The sequence below is a fragment of the Cucurbita pepo genome, chromosome 1 (genome assembly GCF_057944985.1).
Source record: "Cucurbita pepo subsp. pepo isolate OVF chromosome 1, ASM5794498v1, whole genome shotgun sequence".
NCBI classification, from domain to species: Eukaryota; Viridiplantae; Streptophyta; class Magnoliopsida; order Cucurbitales; family Cucurbitaceae; genus Cucurbita; species Cucurbita pepo.
The window spans coordinates 18066621-18087150 of record NC_141798.1 but is presented as its reverse complement, the minus strand read 5'-3'; the positions used below and the strand labels follow the sequence as shown (position 1 = coordinate 18087150).

At 35.6% G+C, this 20530-nt stretch overlaps 4 protein-coding genes across 4 annotated transcripts; 2 read left to right on the top strand and 2 right to left on the bottom strand.

Moving 5' to 3' along the window:
* Positions 1-712: 712 nt before the first annotated feature.
* Positions 713-1628, top strand: LOC111777939 (dof zinc finger protein DOF1.2-like). The gene has a single exon (XM_023657642.2). It carries the CDS (start codon positions 770-772, stop codon positions 1406-1408), a length of 639 nt encoding a protein of 212 aa, XP_023513410.1. The 5' UTR covers positions 713-769; the 3' UTR covers positions 1409-1628.
* A 2052-nt stretch (positions 1629-3680) lies between these two features.
* Positions 3681-6191, top strand: LOC111805527 (glycolipid transfer protein 3). The gene is made up of 6 exons (XM_023690640.2): positions 3681-3952; positions 4054-4109; positions 4204-4334; positions 5291-5426; positions 5498-5641; positions 5726-6191. The coding sequence occupies exons 1-6, from the start codon at positions 3817-3819 to the stop codon at positions 5759-5761; spliced, it is 639 nt and encodes a 212-aa protein (XP_023546408.2). The 5' UTR covers positions 3681-3816; the 3' UTR covers positions 5762-6191.
* A 468-nt stretch (positions 6192-6659) lies between these two features.
* Positions 6660-12405, bottom strand: LOC111805513 (protein LAZ1 homolog 1). Its single transcript, XM_023690625.2, has 9 exons — positions 12247-12405; positions 11022-11259; positions 10523-10579; positions 9674-9782; positions 8864-9048; positions 8680-8768; positions 8243-8498; positions 7456-7701; positions 6660-7367 (listed from the first exon to the last, which is right to left on the bottom strand). Exons 2-9 carry the CDS (start codon positions 11235-11237, stop codon positions 7071-7073), a joined length of 1455 nt encoding a protein of 484 aa, XP_023546393.2. The 5' UTR covers positions 11238-11259; positions 12247-12405; the 3' UTR covers positions 6660-7070.
* A 1355-nt stretch (positions 12406-13760) lies between these two features.
* On the bottom strand, positions 13761-19937 carry LOC111804636 (vacuolar protein sorting-associated protein 45 homolog). Its single transcript, XM_023689435.2, has 13 exons — positions 19610-19937; positions 18734-18935; positions 18544-18623; positions 17905-18132; positions 17596-17721; positions 17433-17513; positions 17197-17338; positions 16925-17103; positions 16292-16447; positions 15899-16006; positions 15681-15802; positions 14779-14910; positions 13761-14308 (listed from the first exon to the last, which is right to left on the bottom strand). The coding sequence occupies exons 1-13, from the start codon at positions 19697-19699 to the stop codon at positions 14248-14250; spliced, it is 1707 nt and encodes a 568-aa protein (XP_023545203.2). The 5' UTR covers positions 19700-19937; the 3' UTR covers positions 13761-14247.
* Positions 19938-20530: the final 593 nt, after the last annotated feature.

Genomic DNA, 20530 nt, shown 5'->3' with positions numbered 1-20530 from the left:
TAAGTTATACCAGTGTTTTCGGATTAGTTAGGTCAACATGGGAACGGGCTACTCTCCACAATGATATGATATTGTCCACTTTGAGCATAAACTCTCGTGACTTTGCTTTGGACTTTCTAGAAGGTCTCGTATTAATGGAGATAGTATTCGTTGATTATAAATTCATGATCATTTCCTAAATTAGCAATTAAAGATTAGCATAATAATAATTAGGTCAATCCGGCTCTGAACACAAAACTCTATCCACAGTGTTTTCAAATTAGTTAGGTCAACCTGAGAACCGGCTCTGAACAGAACTCTATCCACAATGTTTTAAAATTAGTTAGGTCAACATGGGAACACGCTCTCAACAGAACTCTATCCACAGTGTTTTAAAATTAGTTAGGTCAACCTGGGAACACTGAACAGAACTCTATCCTCAATGTTTTGAAATTAGTTAGGTCAACCCCGGAACAGATTCTCAACATGACTCTATCTATAAGCTCTGGTGGATTTGATTTGAGCTTCCCACAATGTCTCGAGATACTATTCGTTGATTATAAACCCATGATCATTGCTTAAATTAGGTGACGTGTGACTTTCATCCGAGAATATGAACACGTAAATGTTTATAATTATTTTTTGTTTCCATACACACTCTCCCTCATGCAGTTCCTTGGTCCCAACGACTCCCCAACACCCCACGTTTCTCTTCACACCCACCATCACTCTACATAATTCCCATCTTCTCCCCCACCTCCACATCCCCTTTCTCCCTCCCTCTCTTCCAATGTCCGATCACCACCAGATCTCCCATCTTCCTCCGCCGTTCGCCGCCCATCTCGAACGGAAATGGAAGCCCCATCTCGAAAAAGCCCCCAATTGCCCCCGTTGCGCCTCCGCCAACACCAAATTCTGTTATTACAACAACTACAGCCTCTCCCAACCTCGTTACTTCTGTAAATCCTGCCGCCGCTACTGGACCAAAGGCGGCTCCCTCCGCAACGTCCCCGTCGGCGGCGGCTGCCGCAAGACCCGCCGTTCCAAATCCTCAACCTCCTCCACTATCTTACCAAACGTAATTTCAACCCAAATTACCGAACACTCTTCCCGATCCGATATCGATCTTGCTGCCGTTTTCGCTAAATTTTTAAACACCCCATCGAGCACAAAGCCCCACGTATCGACCAGCTCCCCGGAATCGACTGACCCATCAGACAATCTAACAGCCAAGAATCCCGAGATCTTCTTCGAAGAGCTATCCGATTTATTCAATCAACCCGAAGATCGGATTACAAAGGACTATGAAAATTTCCCATTTGAGTTACAACCCGAACTAACCATCGATGAACTATGGCCATCGCAACCGATCGAACAACTTCAAGAATGGGAATCTTTCTCGTGCAATTACAACGCGGAATTTTTGTGATATATCATTACATTATATACATTTTTCATACTCTTATGTGAAAAAAAGAAATTTATTCTATGGTACATAGAACATAGGATTTTAATACTGTTACATTGAAAACTATATATTAAAATAAAATTTGTATGGTTTTGTATTATTTAGGTGAATAAAGTGTATATTATGCGAATGTAACGCTGCAACTAGAACATAGAAACAAAGTCAAATTCCCAATTGCCAAGAAATCTGAGAATTGAAAAGGATATTTTATATAAAATAAAAAATAAAAAAAATTGACTCATGGATCATGCCTTCGATTTCCAGTTGAAGGCAAGAACAATTGTTTGAGATTCGAATCACTTCACAAGTAAAATCGATCATATCTAGCTTGAATGATTCGAAACGTACCATCTAAACTACATAAAATTGTAAAAAAAATTTAACCATTTACTAAAGAAAAACACAAATGCTCTTTCTACTACATTTTTTTAACCTTGTTCTACAGAAATAACATAGATGGCTTTATACAGCCTCAAAATGAAAACCCTTAATCTTCGACGAGCTTTCATACTTAATGACTATAATTAACTAAATAACAGCTATGTAAATAAGCCTTAAAATGCATTAAAAAAAACACTGTAATTCTAAATTACAATTCACCCATAATTTATCGTCATCAAAAAATAAATGGAGCTTGATTCTTCGTTAATGTGACATTAGTGGCAACATTTTATGATAATTTAAACAACATTTCTTCCCATCTTTCTTAAAATTTATCTTTTGGTTCATATCACCGTGGGTCGAATCATTAATGTTTGAAATGATAATTAGTGTTTTTTTAATGGACTATATCCAGATGATAATTTAAGTTCGAGTAGTTTAAATGACATGAATTTAAATAGAGCATTGAATTAATAAACAAAATATATATTAAGGGTGATTTGTGAGGAAGAATATTGTAAAGAATATATATAGTGAGTAATGAAGAGAATTAGTCGAGATTTGGTTACATTAATCCTCATTAATTTTTTTAATATTGATATTGTGATGTCCCACATTGGCGGGGAGGAGAACAAGCTGGTGTGGAAACTTTCTCCTAGCAGATGCGTTTTAAAGTCTTGAGGGGAAGCGGGAAAGAGAAAATCCAAAAAGACAATATCTACTAGTGGTAGATCTAGATCTAGCAGTGAATTTAGGTATCATTTTGAAACTGCTTATCATTTTGAAACCGTTTATCATATTAATTAAATAAATAGAAACTTGGTCAACTTATAAGAGTAGTTAAGATCGTTCCAGTTGGGAATGGTTTAGATGAAACTAAAATTTAATTAATTAATTAATTAATTATCAATTTTCCACTACGTCACCTAATTAAAAAAAACATAATTTGTCCGTAATGTCTAAGTAGTTCTATATATATATATATATATAAATTCAAACTTTCGCTCTTTATAATAATATAATATTTTCAGTAAAATAAATTAGTTAATTTATACATTTGCATAGATTTCAATTGAAATTTCAATTTAATTTTTAATTGGTTTATAAAGTTTGAAATTGTTTTTCAAATCATCTCTAATAAATTTAATATTAACGGACCTAATGGAACGATGAAGTGTTAATTAACTTATGCAAACAAAAATTCGATGATTATATATATATATATTTTACTATGAGATCTCGCCTCGAGAATTTTTTTGAAACATTATTTCTGAATAGAAGAGCCATTTTCATTTTCAAGTAGAGTTTGAGAGGAACAAGCGCCAACGATAGGAAGTGAATTGCTAGATCCCACGTTAATTGGAGAGAGAAACGAGTGTCAGCTAGAACGTTAGGCTCTAAAGAGGGATAGATTGTGAGGTCTCACATCGGTGGGAGAAGGGAACGAAACATTTTTTTTTTTAATAAAGGTGTGGAAATGTCTCCGTAGTAGACGCGTTTTAAAAACTCTCCGATGAATACCAAAAGAGAAAAACCCAAAAAAGATAATATGTACCGTAGTGGGCTTAACTGTTACATTAACGAATCAAAAACTAATTAGAAATCAAATTTAAACTTTAGACGAGTTAAAGCTAAGTTAAATTCAAACTTGGAGGACTAAGTATGTGACGATATATCGTTCAAAGTTGTAGATACGAGCCAGAAACAAAAACGAAAACGGTACGAAAGGGGCTTGAAATTAGGGAATGAAATTAAATTATTATAAACTTAGGGACAAGAACAGTGTATTATGAAGGGAATATAAGAATTTTCTACAACTTTATTCTAATCTTCTCATAGAACTTAATGGAATTATTAATATATTAAAAATCCTGTTTCAAGATTCAATCAATTATTTAAGGCGAGAGGAAAGTGATAATTGAGGTCAACAATTTCTCAAGTTTCAGAGCTTTTCTTTTGTGAGCTGCAGAAGGGTTTTGATTTGATACATGAAGAGGAAGAGAGCAGCGGAAATGGAGTCAGAAATGAGGTCTGCAACGGCGCAGCTTTCGGTGGATCGTGCTGCTCCCGACATACCCACCAAGCCCTTTCTTTCTCTTTGCTATGTGATCCTTCGATTTCTGGGTATTTCTCTGTTCCTCTCTGAGAATTGTAGAAAGGGAATGGAATGGAATGGTTGTGTTAAATGGGGGATTTTGTTGTTGTTGTTGTTGTTGCTGCTGCAGATAAGGTAGGGCCGACAATGGCGGTTCTCCGACAGGACATTCATCAGAACATTCAGGTAGAAACAGAGCATTAAAATGGGGAACATGTGTGTGTGTGTGTGTGTTTATGCCTCTACTGATGATACTAAGTGGTGGTGGGTTGAAATGCAGAGGTTGGAGAGTGTGTATGAGTCTGATCCTTTGGTGTATTCGAATATGGTGGAAGTTTTGAAGAAAGAGATGAATGATGGAATTGCTAGGAAGCTCACCAGTTGTAGCAGAGCCTTTTTGTGGCTTACAAGGTACCTACTTATGTTCATTCATCAGATTGTTGGTTGCTTCCTTCACTTCTGCTAACTGCTTGTGATGCAAATTGTTAGTTCCTAAGCTTTTGTTTGTGTTCTGTGTGGTCGAGAAAAAATCTATTTATGTAACGGCCTAAGTCTACCTCGAGCAGATATGGTCCTTTTTGGACTTTCCCTTGCTTCCACACCTTTATAAAAAATGTTTCGTTATCCTCCTTAGCTGATGCGGGATCTCACAATATCCACCCTCTGCGAGGACCAACATCCTTCCCAACTGATGTGGGATCTCATAATATCTACCTCCATCGGGGACCAACGTTCTCGCTGGCACTCGTTCCTTTTTCCAATCATGCTTCATTCTCCTCCCCAACCGATGTGGGGTCTCACAATATCCACGATCTTCGAGGACCAACGTCCTCCCCAAACTGATGTGGGATCTCACAATATCTACCTCTTTTGGGGACCAGTGTCCTCGCTAGCACTTGTTCCTTTCTCCAATCGATGTGGGGTTCTCTCTGGGCTTTCCCTTTCGGACTTCCTCTCAAGGTTTTAAAAACATGTCTATTAGAGAGAGGTTTTCACACCTTTATAAAGAATGCTTCGTTCTCCTCCCCAACCGATATGGAATCTCACAATATCCACTCCCTTTGGGACCCAGCGTCTTCACTGAAACTCGTTCCCTTCTCCAACCGAAGTGGGTTCTCTTTGGACTTTTACTTTTCAATTTCCCCTCAAAGTTTTTAAAACGCGTCTGTTAGGGGGAGGTTTCCACACTCTTGTAAAGATTTCTTCTTTAACTTTCAACTCGTTCACGTTCAATCAGGGCGTCCGGTCATATCGGTTCAGGAATGCTTCGTTCTTCTCCCTAACTGATGTGGGATTTCACCATTTCCTTTGCCTCTTTTATGTGGAGTTGTTGATTAGGAGTTTTATGGAGCTATACTTTGATATAGGTCCCTGGATTTTACAGTGGCGTTACTAGAGAAGTCAAGAGAAGAACCTAGGCTGAGCATGGAGCAAGCAGTAGAGGATGCTTACAACCTTACTCTAAAGCCATGGCATGGATGGATTTCATCTGCTGCTGTCAAAGTATTGTCTCTTTTGCTTTTGTTTGCCATCATGGTACTTTTGTATAAACCAAAAACCTATGGTTCTTGCAGATAGCTCTGAAACTTGTGCCCGACAGTGAAAAGTTCGATCGTCTCCTAACAGCCAACGACGAACGAAACGACACCCTTGTGGAGGAAATAGACTCCTTCATTTCCCAGCTCTCACCTTTTCTAGAACACATCCATTCTATTCTGGTAAACCCAAGTATTACTTTCAGCACTATAATCAATTTCATGACAGTTTACCTACTGAGAGTGTTCTTATGTGTCTTTTCCCAGAGACTGTACAGGTTAGATCGATTAAAGTCTGCCTAGAGAAGAAGTAATGGACAATGGAATGAAGAGTGGATCCTCAAGTTTTGACATTTTCTGGTATAGAATACATGTAAATACACTGTCATACGTATCACAGAAAAGTTTCCCTCTTTTTCAGATCCCACGTCAGTTGGGCGAAGCATTCTTTAAAAGAGTGTGAAATCTCTCCCTCTCCCTAGCAGACACGTTTTAAAACCGTAAGGCTGACGGCGATACGTAACTGACCAAAACAGACAATCTACTAGCGGTGACCTTAGACTGTTACATATTGTATTCATACACTTCTCTTACAGATGTAATGGTTAGGCTTGTAATGTAAGTAATAGAGTTTCTAGGTCTTACGTCGAGTCTCTAATCTTCGACCGTGCTGTTTAGTCAATGGCAACAAAACAATTACCTCATAAAGATATGCTACCGTTCTGCTACCAAATTCTGCTTATTGTTCCAATCCCTTAATATATAGCTGACAGATGCTTAATCTGCTCCTAGTCCATCCAGAATTAACTAGTATGTGAGGAAAAGTAGATATCAGTTCTAAGTTTTCAGTCAAAATGTATCATTCTTACAACCTGAAGCTTCCTCATCTTCAATGGCTGCAGTTAATTTGATGGCCACTTTCACGATTCTGATGTTCTCCTGCAATTGTTTCATCATAAATCCTGACACAATAATAATGTTAAAGAGTTAAAATATAAGGGATGAACTCAGTTTTCTTCCAGTTAATGCAAAATTTACCATTGTAGGATCATTGACACGCATCCCAATATACCATTGTCAGCCAACAATTACCACGAACATCACTGACATTCAGCTTCACATTTCTAGTCGGTACCTCATTTCAATTATGTTTATACAATCCAAAAATGCCAGAAAAATAAAACAGAATAAACCTGAGATCGAAACAACAGCAAAAATTATGGTAAGTTCACTGTTCTTGATTAGTGTATAAACAATATAGTTAACGAAGACTTGCATGGAGGGGAAATCAGCGGTATTTACATCTCCCCCTACAATTGTTCAGTGGAAAGAGAAGAGTTTACTTAGATTTATAGCTCAAAGTCACCAGGTTTTCCCTACAGATGATAGAATCCAAAACCATCGTTTATTCCTTTCGTGTTTTCTCCTGTATCTGTGGCTAATTGGATGGGTTTAAGGTAACGGGTTAGCTCTACAAGGGACCAAGACTGGTACTTTTTGCCAGTTAATGTCCCCGCCATTGACATGTCTATTCTAAGCTAAGAATATCAGCATGGTTAAAAATCATGCCAACATATGAGTTTCGTCATTTACATTATACAAAGACACCATGTTATCTGCCGATTCTATTTCGAGAAGTGGAGGATTTTGATTGGGAATGTTGTCTCTTACAATTGGATATTCCACTGTCGCTTACACTGCCTTGAGTAAGATTTTCTTCAGGTTCAGAAAATTCTCTTGACCAGGAATTCAAAGGAATCAGATGACTGTCATCCTTGGCGCTCTTCCGCTGCTCTTCATGCCGTTTAACATTTTCAGAGAACCGATGGATTGTTTTGTTAAGTTTTGCAATCCCTCTTTCAACTGGTTCAACAACATGTGTGACTGTATATCTCATGTCATCAGCAATCTGATGGGAAACAAAGCCACAGACTCATCAAAACGTGGGAATAAATGAGAAACCGAGGAAGATTAGAAAGAACAAGGTTAGGTCTTACAATTTCACCACTTCCAATGACAACATCCCGAACACTCTGGGGAAAATTCAAACGCTTCTCTCTCTCGTCATGGCGACTCAAGCGTATTTTAGTTGTCCGTTCAGAGTCTCTAACCTCATCTGGATCCGGTGGCGTTCCTAAGGATGCATAGTCAGACAGCACAGCAACATTACGAACACATCTTTCTCCACGTTTATAAGGTACGGCTGGAAAGGTGTAAACATGTGCAACGGCAGCAATACCCATCTGAATGAGATATCATTTTAATTTACAACACTTGCGAGGATTTCAAATGAAATTCAAACTTACAAAAGGATACCAGAGACCAAAAGAAGGTTTTACAATATAATAACGAGAGATTTAACATTCATGCAATCAAACTCGCTTAATTTCAGACCACAGGGAGTGTCAGCCTTCTGACATAAGGGATGACCAAGAATAATTTCATACCATAGTTGCAAAAAAAAAAATAATAATAATAATAATATAAAAAAAAAAAACTACCCTCAAATAGGCCTTAAAAATGTTTACTTCTTCCCCTTGAAAATAGAGATGGTTCTCACTTTTGAACATGATACCCAAGCGTTCCAATCAATGTTTAGCTAATACCATACTCTTGTCTATAAGTTCAACTCCAATGTCATCTCAAGTTTTGAAATACAGATCGCATATAAGTTTAACTGATCAATCATCTCAACCAAAAGAGCGAAATCAAGTAAAGGGGGTGCCTAAAAGCACTACTGTAAGATAAATGAAGCAACCAGGAAAGAGTATGGTACTCGCTCACCTCAATACATATTAGGTAATCTTGTATGCGTGTCTTCAACTCCCGAGCCAAGGACCCTTTAAAAGCTCCTATGGAGAAAAGAAAGGCAACGGCAATCCCTTGCCACCAAGTGAGGAAAACAATTGACTTGAAAACAAGAAACTTTGCCAATGGTTTAATTGGTTCCAATTTGTCCTTCGTGACAGAATAGAATTGGAGAAGGCAATATAGGGCCCACGATTGACTAAAATTAAGTACAATTGCCAAGTAGGGATATCTGTAAGAAAACAGAACAGGTCAAAATCAATGCTCAAAGACTAGGAAAGATTAGAACTAGCAGTTTTCTAAGTCCTAACTCCTGCAGAGAGGCTGAACTACGTTTGTCTACATTATAGAAAATTGAGATTAGAGGGTATCTGTGATGGAAAGTATCCATACAAATGAAATAGGACACATACCCATATCTCCATTCAAACTTTCCTTCTCCATAAATCCCGAAACTTTCAAGAATCATTGCTAGGAGAGCACATATCATCTTCAATATCATCTGAGATGTTAATCAAGGACCAAAATCATGATATGAATCTGACATGAGCATATTTATTTCAAAAATAAGAAAAGAGCAAAATGATGATCACATACATATTGAACGATACCAATTTTCACCGCATGATAGAAGTCAGAACCAAGATACCAATCCCTTATGAACAAATTTAAGGGAAAAGGATGTTCTACAACCCCATATGCATATTTTTCCGTCAAAAGAGGTGTGCTAGAGTCAACAACAGTCTGACTTTCCATGAATTCAAGTGTACGTTTCTCACCACCTTTCAACCATATAAAATTTGTAAAAAGTTCAGCATTATTTGAGGGCATTAAACAAATCTCGTAATTGAATTAATCACCCATAAAAAATTTTTAGCATCTCACAGGACATGCATACCAAGAGCATTAACATAAAATGCAATAAAGAATGCCTCCGTGAGGTGGGGGAGAATGGAAACTTCCAAAAAAGGAAAATTGCGGAGTACTTTTTCAGCTGATTTCCAAACTTGAACACAACAATCAGAGAAAGAGAGAAGAAAATTTAACAACTGTATGCCCATTCAATTATGATCACCTTTTTTATTTTGAGGGAAGATGAAGTTGACTTGTTTAAAATTTTACAAAATTGTTAGTTCAACATATAGAAATTGATGCACATTGAACAGATTGTATAAAACTACTGCAATGCAATTTTTTCTTTAAAGAAACTACTTCATTGAAAATATAAAATATACTAGAGTATAGGGAGGAAGGCCTCAACCTGTGCAAAGGAAATTGAAACAAAGAGCCTTACAATTAGCACAAAGAGAAGAAAAAACATAGGTACAAAAATGTTTGGACTAACTGCACCAAAAAAAAAAAAAAAAAAAAAAAAAATAATCTATAACTGCAATATGATAAACGTACCCAAGCAAGCAATCAGGTATCTTCCAAAGCAATATAATGCAAAAGCCTCATAGCAGTCCCGTATCACTTCACAGTTGAATGCAGCATTTGAATTTAACAATGACAGGAACTGCAGCAAAAATAATAATAATAATAATAATAATAATTGCACAAAAATAAAAATAAAAATGTCAAATGCAAATAAATCGCATTCCAAAACTTCTCCTACCAACAAAAGCCAACAATATTAAACAAGCTTCATTGTATAAATAAAATTTCAAAAAGGAAAAAAACATCGAATTGGCACAAAAGGAGCTTAAATTGTAATTACAAAAGGGCAGAGTTTCATCGACTAAAAGCAACAAAAGTGAGATTGTCCAAAAAATGACTAGAGGATTCTTCATCATTGATGACGGTACCATCCTTTTTTTAAGCAAGAGATCCCAAAAGGAAGTCCTAATAAAATGCAACCCAAAATCATCTTCTCTCTTCGGGAAAAATGCCCCAACAATTACATGGGAGGAGACCACTGAGTTTGAAGGAAAGACAGTACGCCAATTCAAACAAAGAAAACTATTGTCCCAAAATTTAGTACACTGACAAGAAAAAAACAAAGATATTGAGATTCAAAATCCTTAAGAGCCCAAGCGTGCATCACCTAACCATCCAACCACAAGGAAAGCATGTTACTTGGAATAAATGCACTTGCCGAATCTTTTTAGCCCTTGTTCTAATTAGAAGTGCAACGATATATGTTGGACTAGCACCATACATTAAAGACTCCCAACCATTAGGAGCAATTAAAATAAAATAAAAAACTACAAAAATAAATGAAGAATAAAAGAATAAGGGAATTAGAATTCCTCTCACCGATTCTAGAGAGTAAACAGGAACCATCAATATAAGACCAATCAGAAACTTCTGTTCCTGAAAGAAGGAAGGTACTCTGTTAATCAACAGAATAGTGCCAAAAGAACTTATAATATGATAGTATCATTTCACAAGTTAAGCAAAAGATTAGAAAATGCATAAGTTTATGTACATCCCCTATATTCAGAAGGACAAAGGTGTAAAAACTCCAATTAGCTTCACTCTTCACACTTCATATTTTTTTCACATCTATGTAACCAGAGTTATCTTTTTTAGTCAGAGAATAACTGCAGATGATCATCTAGACTAGTAGAAGATATATAGTTAGACGTCAAAATGAAATCCACCAATGCTAATACAATTAGTATGATTGGACGTAGGCATCTATCCCACCCAAGCAGTAAAGTAGAAGAGTTCAAACAAGTGACAAGAATTTAACAAAAAGATATAATATAACTAGTACTTCGGAATTCCAATCTAATGAAGGAACAAAACAAACCTCTGGTTGATTATAAGAAGCTAAATGCTCAATGATGAGAAACGTGGACAGAACAAGTGCAACAAGAACAAATACGCCAGCACTGAGAATTGTCCAGCTGAAGTTAGGTGCTGCTTCGGTGCTTAGATTCAGCAACCACATCTTTCTTGATCTACTAGAGGATTCCACAATTTTGAATAGAATATGAAAAGTATAGAAGAACATCCTCCATCCCATCAAGCAAAAATGTTTGAAGAATCTGGTTCAATAAGAATGTGTTTGATCAAAACCAACTTATTAACAAATCTTGCAATGTCTTATTCTACAATTAATTTTTCTCCCAGATTACTACTAATTTGATCTCAGAGAAAAATGGGACAAGCCCTTGCAAAGTAAAAAATGCAGATTGTCCTGCGATAGATTATACTGAGACTTCATTGCACTTAAGAAAGGACCAGCCAATGGAAGACGACACGTTGAACGTCTAAGACCGAAGATATACATAAGACCTAAAAAGCCAAAATGTTCTAAATACCCAGAAAATGAACAAAACTACCAGGGAAAAAAAAACCATGGGAGAAGACACTAATAAAAGAATGTTAGATACATAGGCTACACAAACAATTGCTTTGAAGTAAGTCAACTCCCACCAGTGGTTGGGCAGACTCAGAAGACTCCCCGTGAAAAATAAATCAATATGTTCCGATTTCACTTAAGACAGTGATCGATGTTGCAGCAAAGGTTATCATCCCTCACAGATTAGCATGCAGATGATATTTTCGAGTAATGATCATAAGTTAACACAAAACTACGAGAGCACGCGCGATTCAACGCTAAAAGTGACCATCAAGTATATAAAAATAAGATCCTCTGAACAAGATACACGATAGCTAGCAGTCTTATACAGTGTGGACATCAAACAATAAAATAAAAAGATTCAAATCAGTGTTTATCACTGAAAATTCAACCTCTGACAGATGCTTCAAGTCACAGTTCTCAATAACTAAAACTTCAAGAACAGCGCTCCTAATTACCCGCCCGCCGCGCATAGAGTAATCACATTAAGTCTCAAAACTCAACACCGAAGCTAAGCCCTAGAACACCGATTAATCTACAAGTAGCGACCTCAAAGGCTAAAATTACAGGAGTGGAGGAGAGACATTACAAGGAAACAAAATACAGCCACAACACTTCACAGAAAACGAAAGAGAGCGAAGGGAGGTGGAGAGAAATTATCAATACAAACCTGCGGAGGAGATTTCCCGGTGAAAAACCGATGAATATGTCGGGATAATATCAATCCACCGGAGGAAATATCAAGCCGTCGGTGCGGTAATTGGGAACAAAGAGACGAGAAAATCGGCGGTTGCTTCGGCAATCGGAAACGTGGTTTACAAATTAAAGAAGAAATTAAAACGACAAGTCGGTGAAAAAGCGAATAGCACAGTAGAATTTCAGCCGTTGATTGAAGGACCCACAAGTGAAGTGGAGGGCTCCGATGGGCTGTTACGGGTAAAAGTTCGCCTTCCTTAGCTTAGCTGCCATGATGTAGACGGCTTATTTGCTTCGTATGTAACGGCGTTACGAGTCATGTGACGTGGCTGCATGGAATTATTTCTAAATCCACGTCATCTGTGAGTGAGACAAAATGGGATCGGAGTTGTCACCTACCTAACGTAGCTAGGGTCCAAAAGAGAATTATTTAAATGTATTTCGTTAATTTTTAAATTTGACCTCTAAAATTGCTTTTTTTTTTTTTTTACCATTTTGAGTCTAATAAAAATTTCACATTAATTATTCAGATTTTAATGTTTATACCATCAAATGTTTAAATATTATTTTTTTTTACCATTTTGAGCCTAATAAAAATTTCACATTAATTATTCAAATTTTAATGTTTAAATATTATTCTTTACCATTTTGAGACTAATAAAAATTTCACATTAATTATTCAGATTTTAACGTTTATTCTTAAATAATGTAATTAATGAGCTACGTAAATAATTAAAAATAATAGAATTAACATATTAAATATTTGGAAATCTTAGGAACCTTCCCAAATTTTACGAAAATTTTAATTTGATATGCGTAAGTATGGCTCCAGAACGTTACATTACTATTGTAGAGAAGCATGGCTCCAGAACGTTACATTACTATTGTAGAGAACTACGCTCAACAATCAACAAGATCATAAAATCAATTATAAACGTCTTCTCATAGGGAGGATTATAAGAAAGTCTTGGGCGCTAAACCACCAGTACTCTAATATTCAAGTCAATACCGAGTTTAAAACAAAGCTTAGAAAATAAAAGTGGTTACTTTCCGAGCTTGTTTGGGAAACGATGCTACTCAAGCTAATCTTTGTCTTTAAACTTTTGAGTGATTACTTAAGCAGTTACTCAATCACGTTTTTACTCAAGTATCTAAATGACTTTGAAGTAGCTTTCAATGGATCTTATATAAAACAAACCATACCTCTTAATCTAGATCATCAAACCAACTCCATCTTAGACATAACAAACTGGACGAAGTCATGCAGAACAACTGCATGAACTTTGTTCGACCCACATGGGGCCAGCCAAACATCGCCATTTAGGTCAGTCAATCTAAGTCGGTCACAATAGACTTTCTCATTTAACTGAATTTTTTCCTTCCAAGTGTCAAGAACAACTTCTAGACAACTCCCATCTCTTCATATGCAGAGAAACCTAACAAGAGTTCATCCAACAAGAGAAGAAGGAAGAGAAATGACAGACAAAAGAAGAAAATAATACATCTGGGATTTTGAATAAGATCTTCTGAACATAATCTACATAATCTCTGTTAACTTTCCCAACTGACCTAGGATATGAAAGCGTATAATGTGCTATATATATATATATATATATATGGCATACCTCTAAATAGTGTACTCTACATCTGCAAGACTTTCATGCTTCCAAATATACAAAAAGAATGGAACATTTTTCTATACGCCACGAGTGGGACATTTGTTCTAACATGATGAGAAGAAAATTTTAACTCACTTGCTAGCTCCTAACCCTGTTTATTGTTGAACGCTTGAGCAAATTGGTAACGAACAATGACATCTGAGACTGAGGCTGGGACCTTGGGATTCTAATGGTAAAGCATATTCCAGGACTCCCTCTTCCTTCTTCTATCATCTGCAATCATGTAGTGTAACTGGCAGCAACTAAATGAAAACCTCCCATAATCGGATTTGTTAGTTTGCGAGATCTGTTGAGCTTTAAATCACAGAGGCGCTCGAACGAGATATACGCTGAGCTTCTTCCAAGTCCTTCAAAAACCTATACCAGCCAAATTGTGACATCATGAAAATAACTACTTGCTCAAAGTGTTTGCAAGGAGATTACTTAGTAGGTTCCAATATGGAAACCAATAAACTTGTGTGGTATGAGAGTTCTGCTTCTTGTTCTCTTTTCTTGTTCTTTCCCTTTTTTTTTTCTTCTTATTTTTAATTTTTCGAGTGGTTGGAGATTGTGAGTTATGATTACTGCAAGGGTAATTGTAGGACCGTTGATTACTTAATTACTCTTGCAACCACCTCATCCAACTAATCAGATAGAACAGTTACTAATTATAGCAATAAGATTCATATCATAAATAGACACAAACCTACTCATATAGACACAGAGTATGACAATATCCTGGATAGAAAATTTTTAACAAGTTTTCCATCTAGAATCCAGATAGAAAATTGGAAAGTGATAATAAAACATAAAATAGATCATGAAATCAACTAACCATTATTGCTTACCTCTTAGAATTTAAAACGACAGAACCACCCAGTATAAAACGTATTCCAGAAGTAGTTGCGTTTTGTAAAGCTACAGCACGTGACTCCTCATACGTTGTCCCACCTACAATAAAAATGATGACTTCTTGGGGCCTGTTTCAGAACAAAGTAGCCAAGTTCAATTCATAAATTTTAACAGAAGTTTCTTTCTATAAATAGAGCATAAAATTATTTTAATCAAGAAAAACACCAAAGGAAAGCCCTACGATGATCATCTGATTTTCATTTAGAGGTCATGCTAGACTCCCTTTGGGGTGGTGAAGTTACAGAAATTTTATGGAGACACGAGAGAAACAAAACAATATTTGAAGGGGAAAACATGAAAAGGAACATTTTTGCAATTATGGCATGACAAATCTTTGCTGATTGGGAGACCTTTTTTAATCCTTCGGGCACGTGGAGATATCTCATCTCCCCTTTCTTGTACTTCTCTTTTGATAATCAAAATATTGTTTCTTGAAAAAAGAAAAGATATAATCTGATTCCAAACGGCATATCAAATTCTTGAAAAAAAAAAAAACTTTAAGCTGGTATAGAAATGGAGTTATAAAGCAGCCATCTGAATGACTTTTCAAACCTTTACCTAATTAAAAATCAACGTCCATAACAAGTTACCATATGCTACAAGCATCAGAATCATCAACACACAACATAGTTTATATAAATAAGGAGAGCAGATAGTTATCCATGTAAAAATGGCTTTATATAAGAAACACAATCACAAACTGTATAACATATAATTTAATATGCAAAGAAATGAAAGTTCTAGCAATAAAAAATAATAATAATAATAAATAAATAAATAAAAATAAAAAAGAAGAAGGATAGACACTGAGACACGCGCTCACACACTAGCAACAAACCTTGCTTGCTGAAAGTGATTCCCAACAAACGGGTAGTCCATATCTCTCAATCGTCCTTTGATTATACTTTCCATGGTCTGGACCAGAAGAGGTTGATGCTGAGTGTACACGTTCTCAACCCCCTAAAGCATAAGTGAAGATAACAGTAAATAAGCAACCTAAATTGCAAACTAGAAGAAATTAAGCAGATCTTTTATTTCTATGAGCATTGAGCATACCTTTAATCCACGAGCCATGTTACGAGCAATATTCAAAAGATCTCGATTCCCATAAAGATCACCCGTTCTCTTATCAACACCAGCTTGTTTTAAAAGAAACTGGACAAGCTGTCATATCACGTTGTTGAGAAAATCAAGATAATTGAAGACTAGCCCACTAGTTATAGCATAGAATATGAACTACATTGTGATAATAGTCAGCCATAGGATGACTAGTTTCTTACAAATAGAGGATGAAGAAACAGAAATCTTTTCAAAACCTAAGAAAAATATATAATGAATCGGCATAGCATAAATAATACCCATAAAGTAGTCCAATGTGTTTTAAATCTTTAAATAGAGAAGTATAAGTTCAAACAATTGGTTAAAAAAACGCTTAAATGTATACATTACCCCAGTTTTATATTTTGCAGAACGAGAAGCCAGTTTGTTGAAAAGTTGCATCAGTTGAACAGGGCTCTCTTTCTCATACCGTAAGGCATACAGCATAACTAGGCGCACACGGTCTATATCAGAAATATTTTCATTGTTCAAAAGATTTGTTACAGCCTGAAAAGGACGAGAGCAGAGGTAGTGACGCTGAATGTAACAACTAAATCTCATCAATTAACAATCTCATAGCTAATCAATAGTTCCACACTAATGTCGGGAGGCTCAAATCTTTTATAGACCATGGGCACATAAGAAACAAAAACAAAAGTTAGAACTATGAAATAAAAAACAAGGAACAGATTTTAAACAATTATTTCAATCATAATAACTGCCTCAAAAATTAATGTATCTGATTCTTATAATATAGACAAAAAAATAAAAACAAAAGACAAATCACAGTCTTTAACTCTCCAATCTTCCTTCCAGAAAAATAGCAGAACCAGATTATAGTCCTCAAGTATCATGTGAAAAAAGTCACAAAATGGATGTCCAAGAAAACATGAAGATGGGACAATGACAAGATTTACAGATAAGAAACAAAAAAAAATACAACTTATATTCACAAAAGAAAAGCAATGAAGAAAATATTATAACCTCAAAAGCAGCCACTTGCCCACCATTGCAAGCCAATTCCTGTTCTGTCTGTGAAACTAACATAAGCTTTCTCTCCTCTACTATTTTACTCATTTCTGTCACCAATGTCACGTGCTTTGAAACATTGCCGTGCATTTTTCTGTACTCTGGATAATTATCAATAAACTTGGCCATGTCCTCTGAAGAAAACAAAGCATTAAAAACAATTTAGTCCCCTTAGTTGATCCTCCACAAATACCTAGGAAGAATTTCAAACTTTATTTCATACAAACCTATTGTTTGTATGTTCTGGTTACTTTTGGCAATTTGCTGGAAATCATCCACCAACTTCTTGATATTCATCCCAATATCTCCAAAATTCTCATACATGTTAGCTTTATAAAATGAATCTTGCTCTGATGATAGCACAACCTCCTGCATGACCCCAAAGGCCAAGCAAATTGTCAAAATGTTTAATTGTCTAATAGAAAATGTATGCTAGTGCAGAGTAGAAGAGTGAACTTTATACCTGTTGGTCCTTTGAAGACTTCCCAATGCTTTTCAAGTCCACTTTATTGTCTTGAATACCTAGCAATTCATGAACCATTGCCTAGAAAACATAACTATGAATAACCAACACAAACACGTAGAAACAATGAAGCAAAAAGGTAATTTTTTTGTGACCCCAATACCTGATAAGTCCATTGATTCAGCAGGGGAGTCAACGGGTCATCCCTCCTATCAATTACCAGCAACAAAGGGGAAACTTCCATTCTTCGAAAATCAAACAGACCACTTTCTTGCTGATACATAAGTTTCTGGCCCATCAGAAACAATATATATTAGAGACCTTTAACACTTTAAACTTGTGAAAATAAAGCCTCAAATAAAAAATATGAATCTGAAGTCATGACACTGCTTCTAGAGTCAAGTATCATCCTATGGAAGGGTTAACTGACAAAATGTCAAAATGCAACTTGGAGTATTAAGAATTTACGTACTGATGTTTCCTGTGCTATCCTCCTGGCAATATCAGAAGTCCTTTGGTACCGAATAACAGGTCTTTGTTTTAAGGCCAAGAAAAGTGCTGCAATGCCATCTACAACTCGGTCACAGAAATGTTGCAAACTTGGAGGATCAACAACTGCCGGGATCATGTATCTATGGTTTGATGACATATTTAAAGTGAAATGATATGGATCAATGGCCACAAAATCCGCATAAAACTCCTGCATGACCATTCCACAATTATGTGTGATTATCAAACTTAAATCTAACATATGAATACAATACAACTCTACAAACCAACTATACCAGACGACAAACAAAATAAGTAGAGAATGGAGTTTTAACTCTAAGCCTAATGACAAGGCTCAATGACATATAATAAGGTTCATACCATTGACAAACTAACCATCTATTTTGACGTAGTACAACAAAGGGGAAGGACCAGGATTCCAGAAAACTATTCTACTTAAGAACTTCACGTGAATTATCCCTCCCCAAGTTCATAAACATATAAGACTTCTTTATGAACACAAATTTGAAAGGGTCACCAAGAAGATTATTATTAAAAAAAAAAATTGATGTTCTCTGGCCATGACTTGCGTCTTATATAATTCCTGTAGAAGAAAAATTACCACAACTTGCTGGACAACATCCTGCTCGTCTGAATCAGCAAGTATATGAATCTGAGTTTCCTTCAAAATGTTGGAGAAAACTGTAATTCGGACATACAGAAGAATGATTAATGTATCAATAGCAGCTTATTATCAAGTCTCAAAGTTACTTGCATAAGCCAAAAATCCATGAAAGATATGAAGAACTCACAGAGATGATACTCCCCAAATCTAGGATTAGCCAGCTCACGACGCAAAAGCTGTACATTCTCTGATGTTGGTCTGAGAAAGCAAACCGCTTTAAGATGGTACATGGATTCTCTTGACATAGAAATAGTATCTACCAATTCAACCAAAAAAACTTCTCTTTGAAGAAGTTCCGACTGTGAGTACACCACACTAACAACACTGACCTGAAACCAAAATTAATAACAACAAAAGTTGATCCTTATGATGTAATCATTGCATCATCATCACGAACACTCGGAGGGGGTCTAATTCTAGCATGATTGTAATATATGATACAATGCCGCCAATTTTACATAACAACTACATACTTATTCAACAGCTAGATAAATCGTTACACATCAGAAATCAGGAAATGAAAATTTTAGTACAGAGGAACTTACGCAATGCCTATCTAAAAGCTCGAATTTCACGGATTATGGCACTAAACGTTATCCAGCAGAACTGGCAATCAATATTTCAATAAAAGAATAATTCGTTACAATCTAGATTATTTGATCAAAATCAATATTCAGCACGTTCATGATATAAGAATTGATAATTTCTTTCGTTTGGAATCTATTACCCCTCCAGCTCCCCGTTCATAAAGAGATAAAGCAATAATATACAAAAATTACACGGAGTAAATTATCGACGTATGCTCTGAAATACAGCTGAGGTATTCTATAATACAAAATTTTCGCCTTCTTCAGACTAATTCAGTACTCAGAAAACTGAAACAAGATTTCCTCTTCCCCATCCCCCGAACCGGAACAAAATTTTCACAACTTCTTCCTTTTCTTCTCCTCGATACCAAACAGAAAGAAAATTGAAAGAGTAAAATAGATATGATGGCGCGTACCGTCTGAGAATCAAGGATGAGAACCTTCATGCCGGAGATGTCCTGCAACATCTTGTTGATATAATCCCGAACGACCGATATCAGCACCATTTTTAGCTCGAAATCCTTCAAATAAACAGTCCTGATCCCGACACCAAACACGGCGACTGTAGTGGTTAGCGAGCAGATTCGGCGATATTAGGACGGAAAGTCTCAGATCTGCGACGACCGACGAGGGAAGAAACCCAAATTCGATCGTCAGTTGGTAAGTTGCCGATTAGTTTCGATGATCTCCAACACGCACCGTTTCGTTCACTCTTCCACTCTCTTTGAAAACTAATGCCTTCTTCCGTTCTCTCTCTAAGTACATTAAAAAAAATTAATTTTTTTTTTTAAATTAAAAACTAAAATAATAATTTTGAGAAACTTATTTTTATTTTTAAATTTGGCTAGGATAATATTTTTTTTTAATAAAATATGAAATTAAAGTCAATATAATTGAGTTTTGAAATTATATTTAGATTAAATTGATTTAAAACAAAATAAAATGATTTGTACAACACATTATCTTTTATAGAGATTTATAAATTAATTTTGATGGCGGTTTAGTTATATATATATATATACTTTTTCAACAAATAAAAAAAATCCACTTTTTTATCCTTTAAATAATAAAAATGGAAAAAAATAGTGAAAAAAAGCTTTAAAAAATCCCATTTTAAAAATATTTGATTGCACTCTTAACTTCTAATTCTCAATGAATAAATTTATTTATAGTAAAAATCAATATTAATTACAAATAAAATAACATTATATTGGAGTTATGATAAATTTAATATTAACTAAATTAATAAAATATTCTTCGTCTAAAAAAATCTAAAAAATATATTTACTATTAATTTTTTTTGGTTAAAAAAATGCCCTCTATCTTTATAAAAAAGT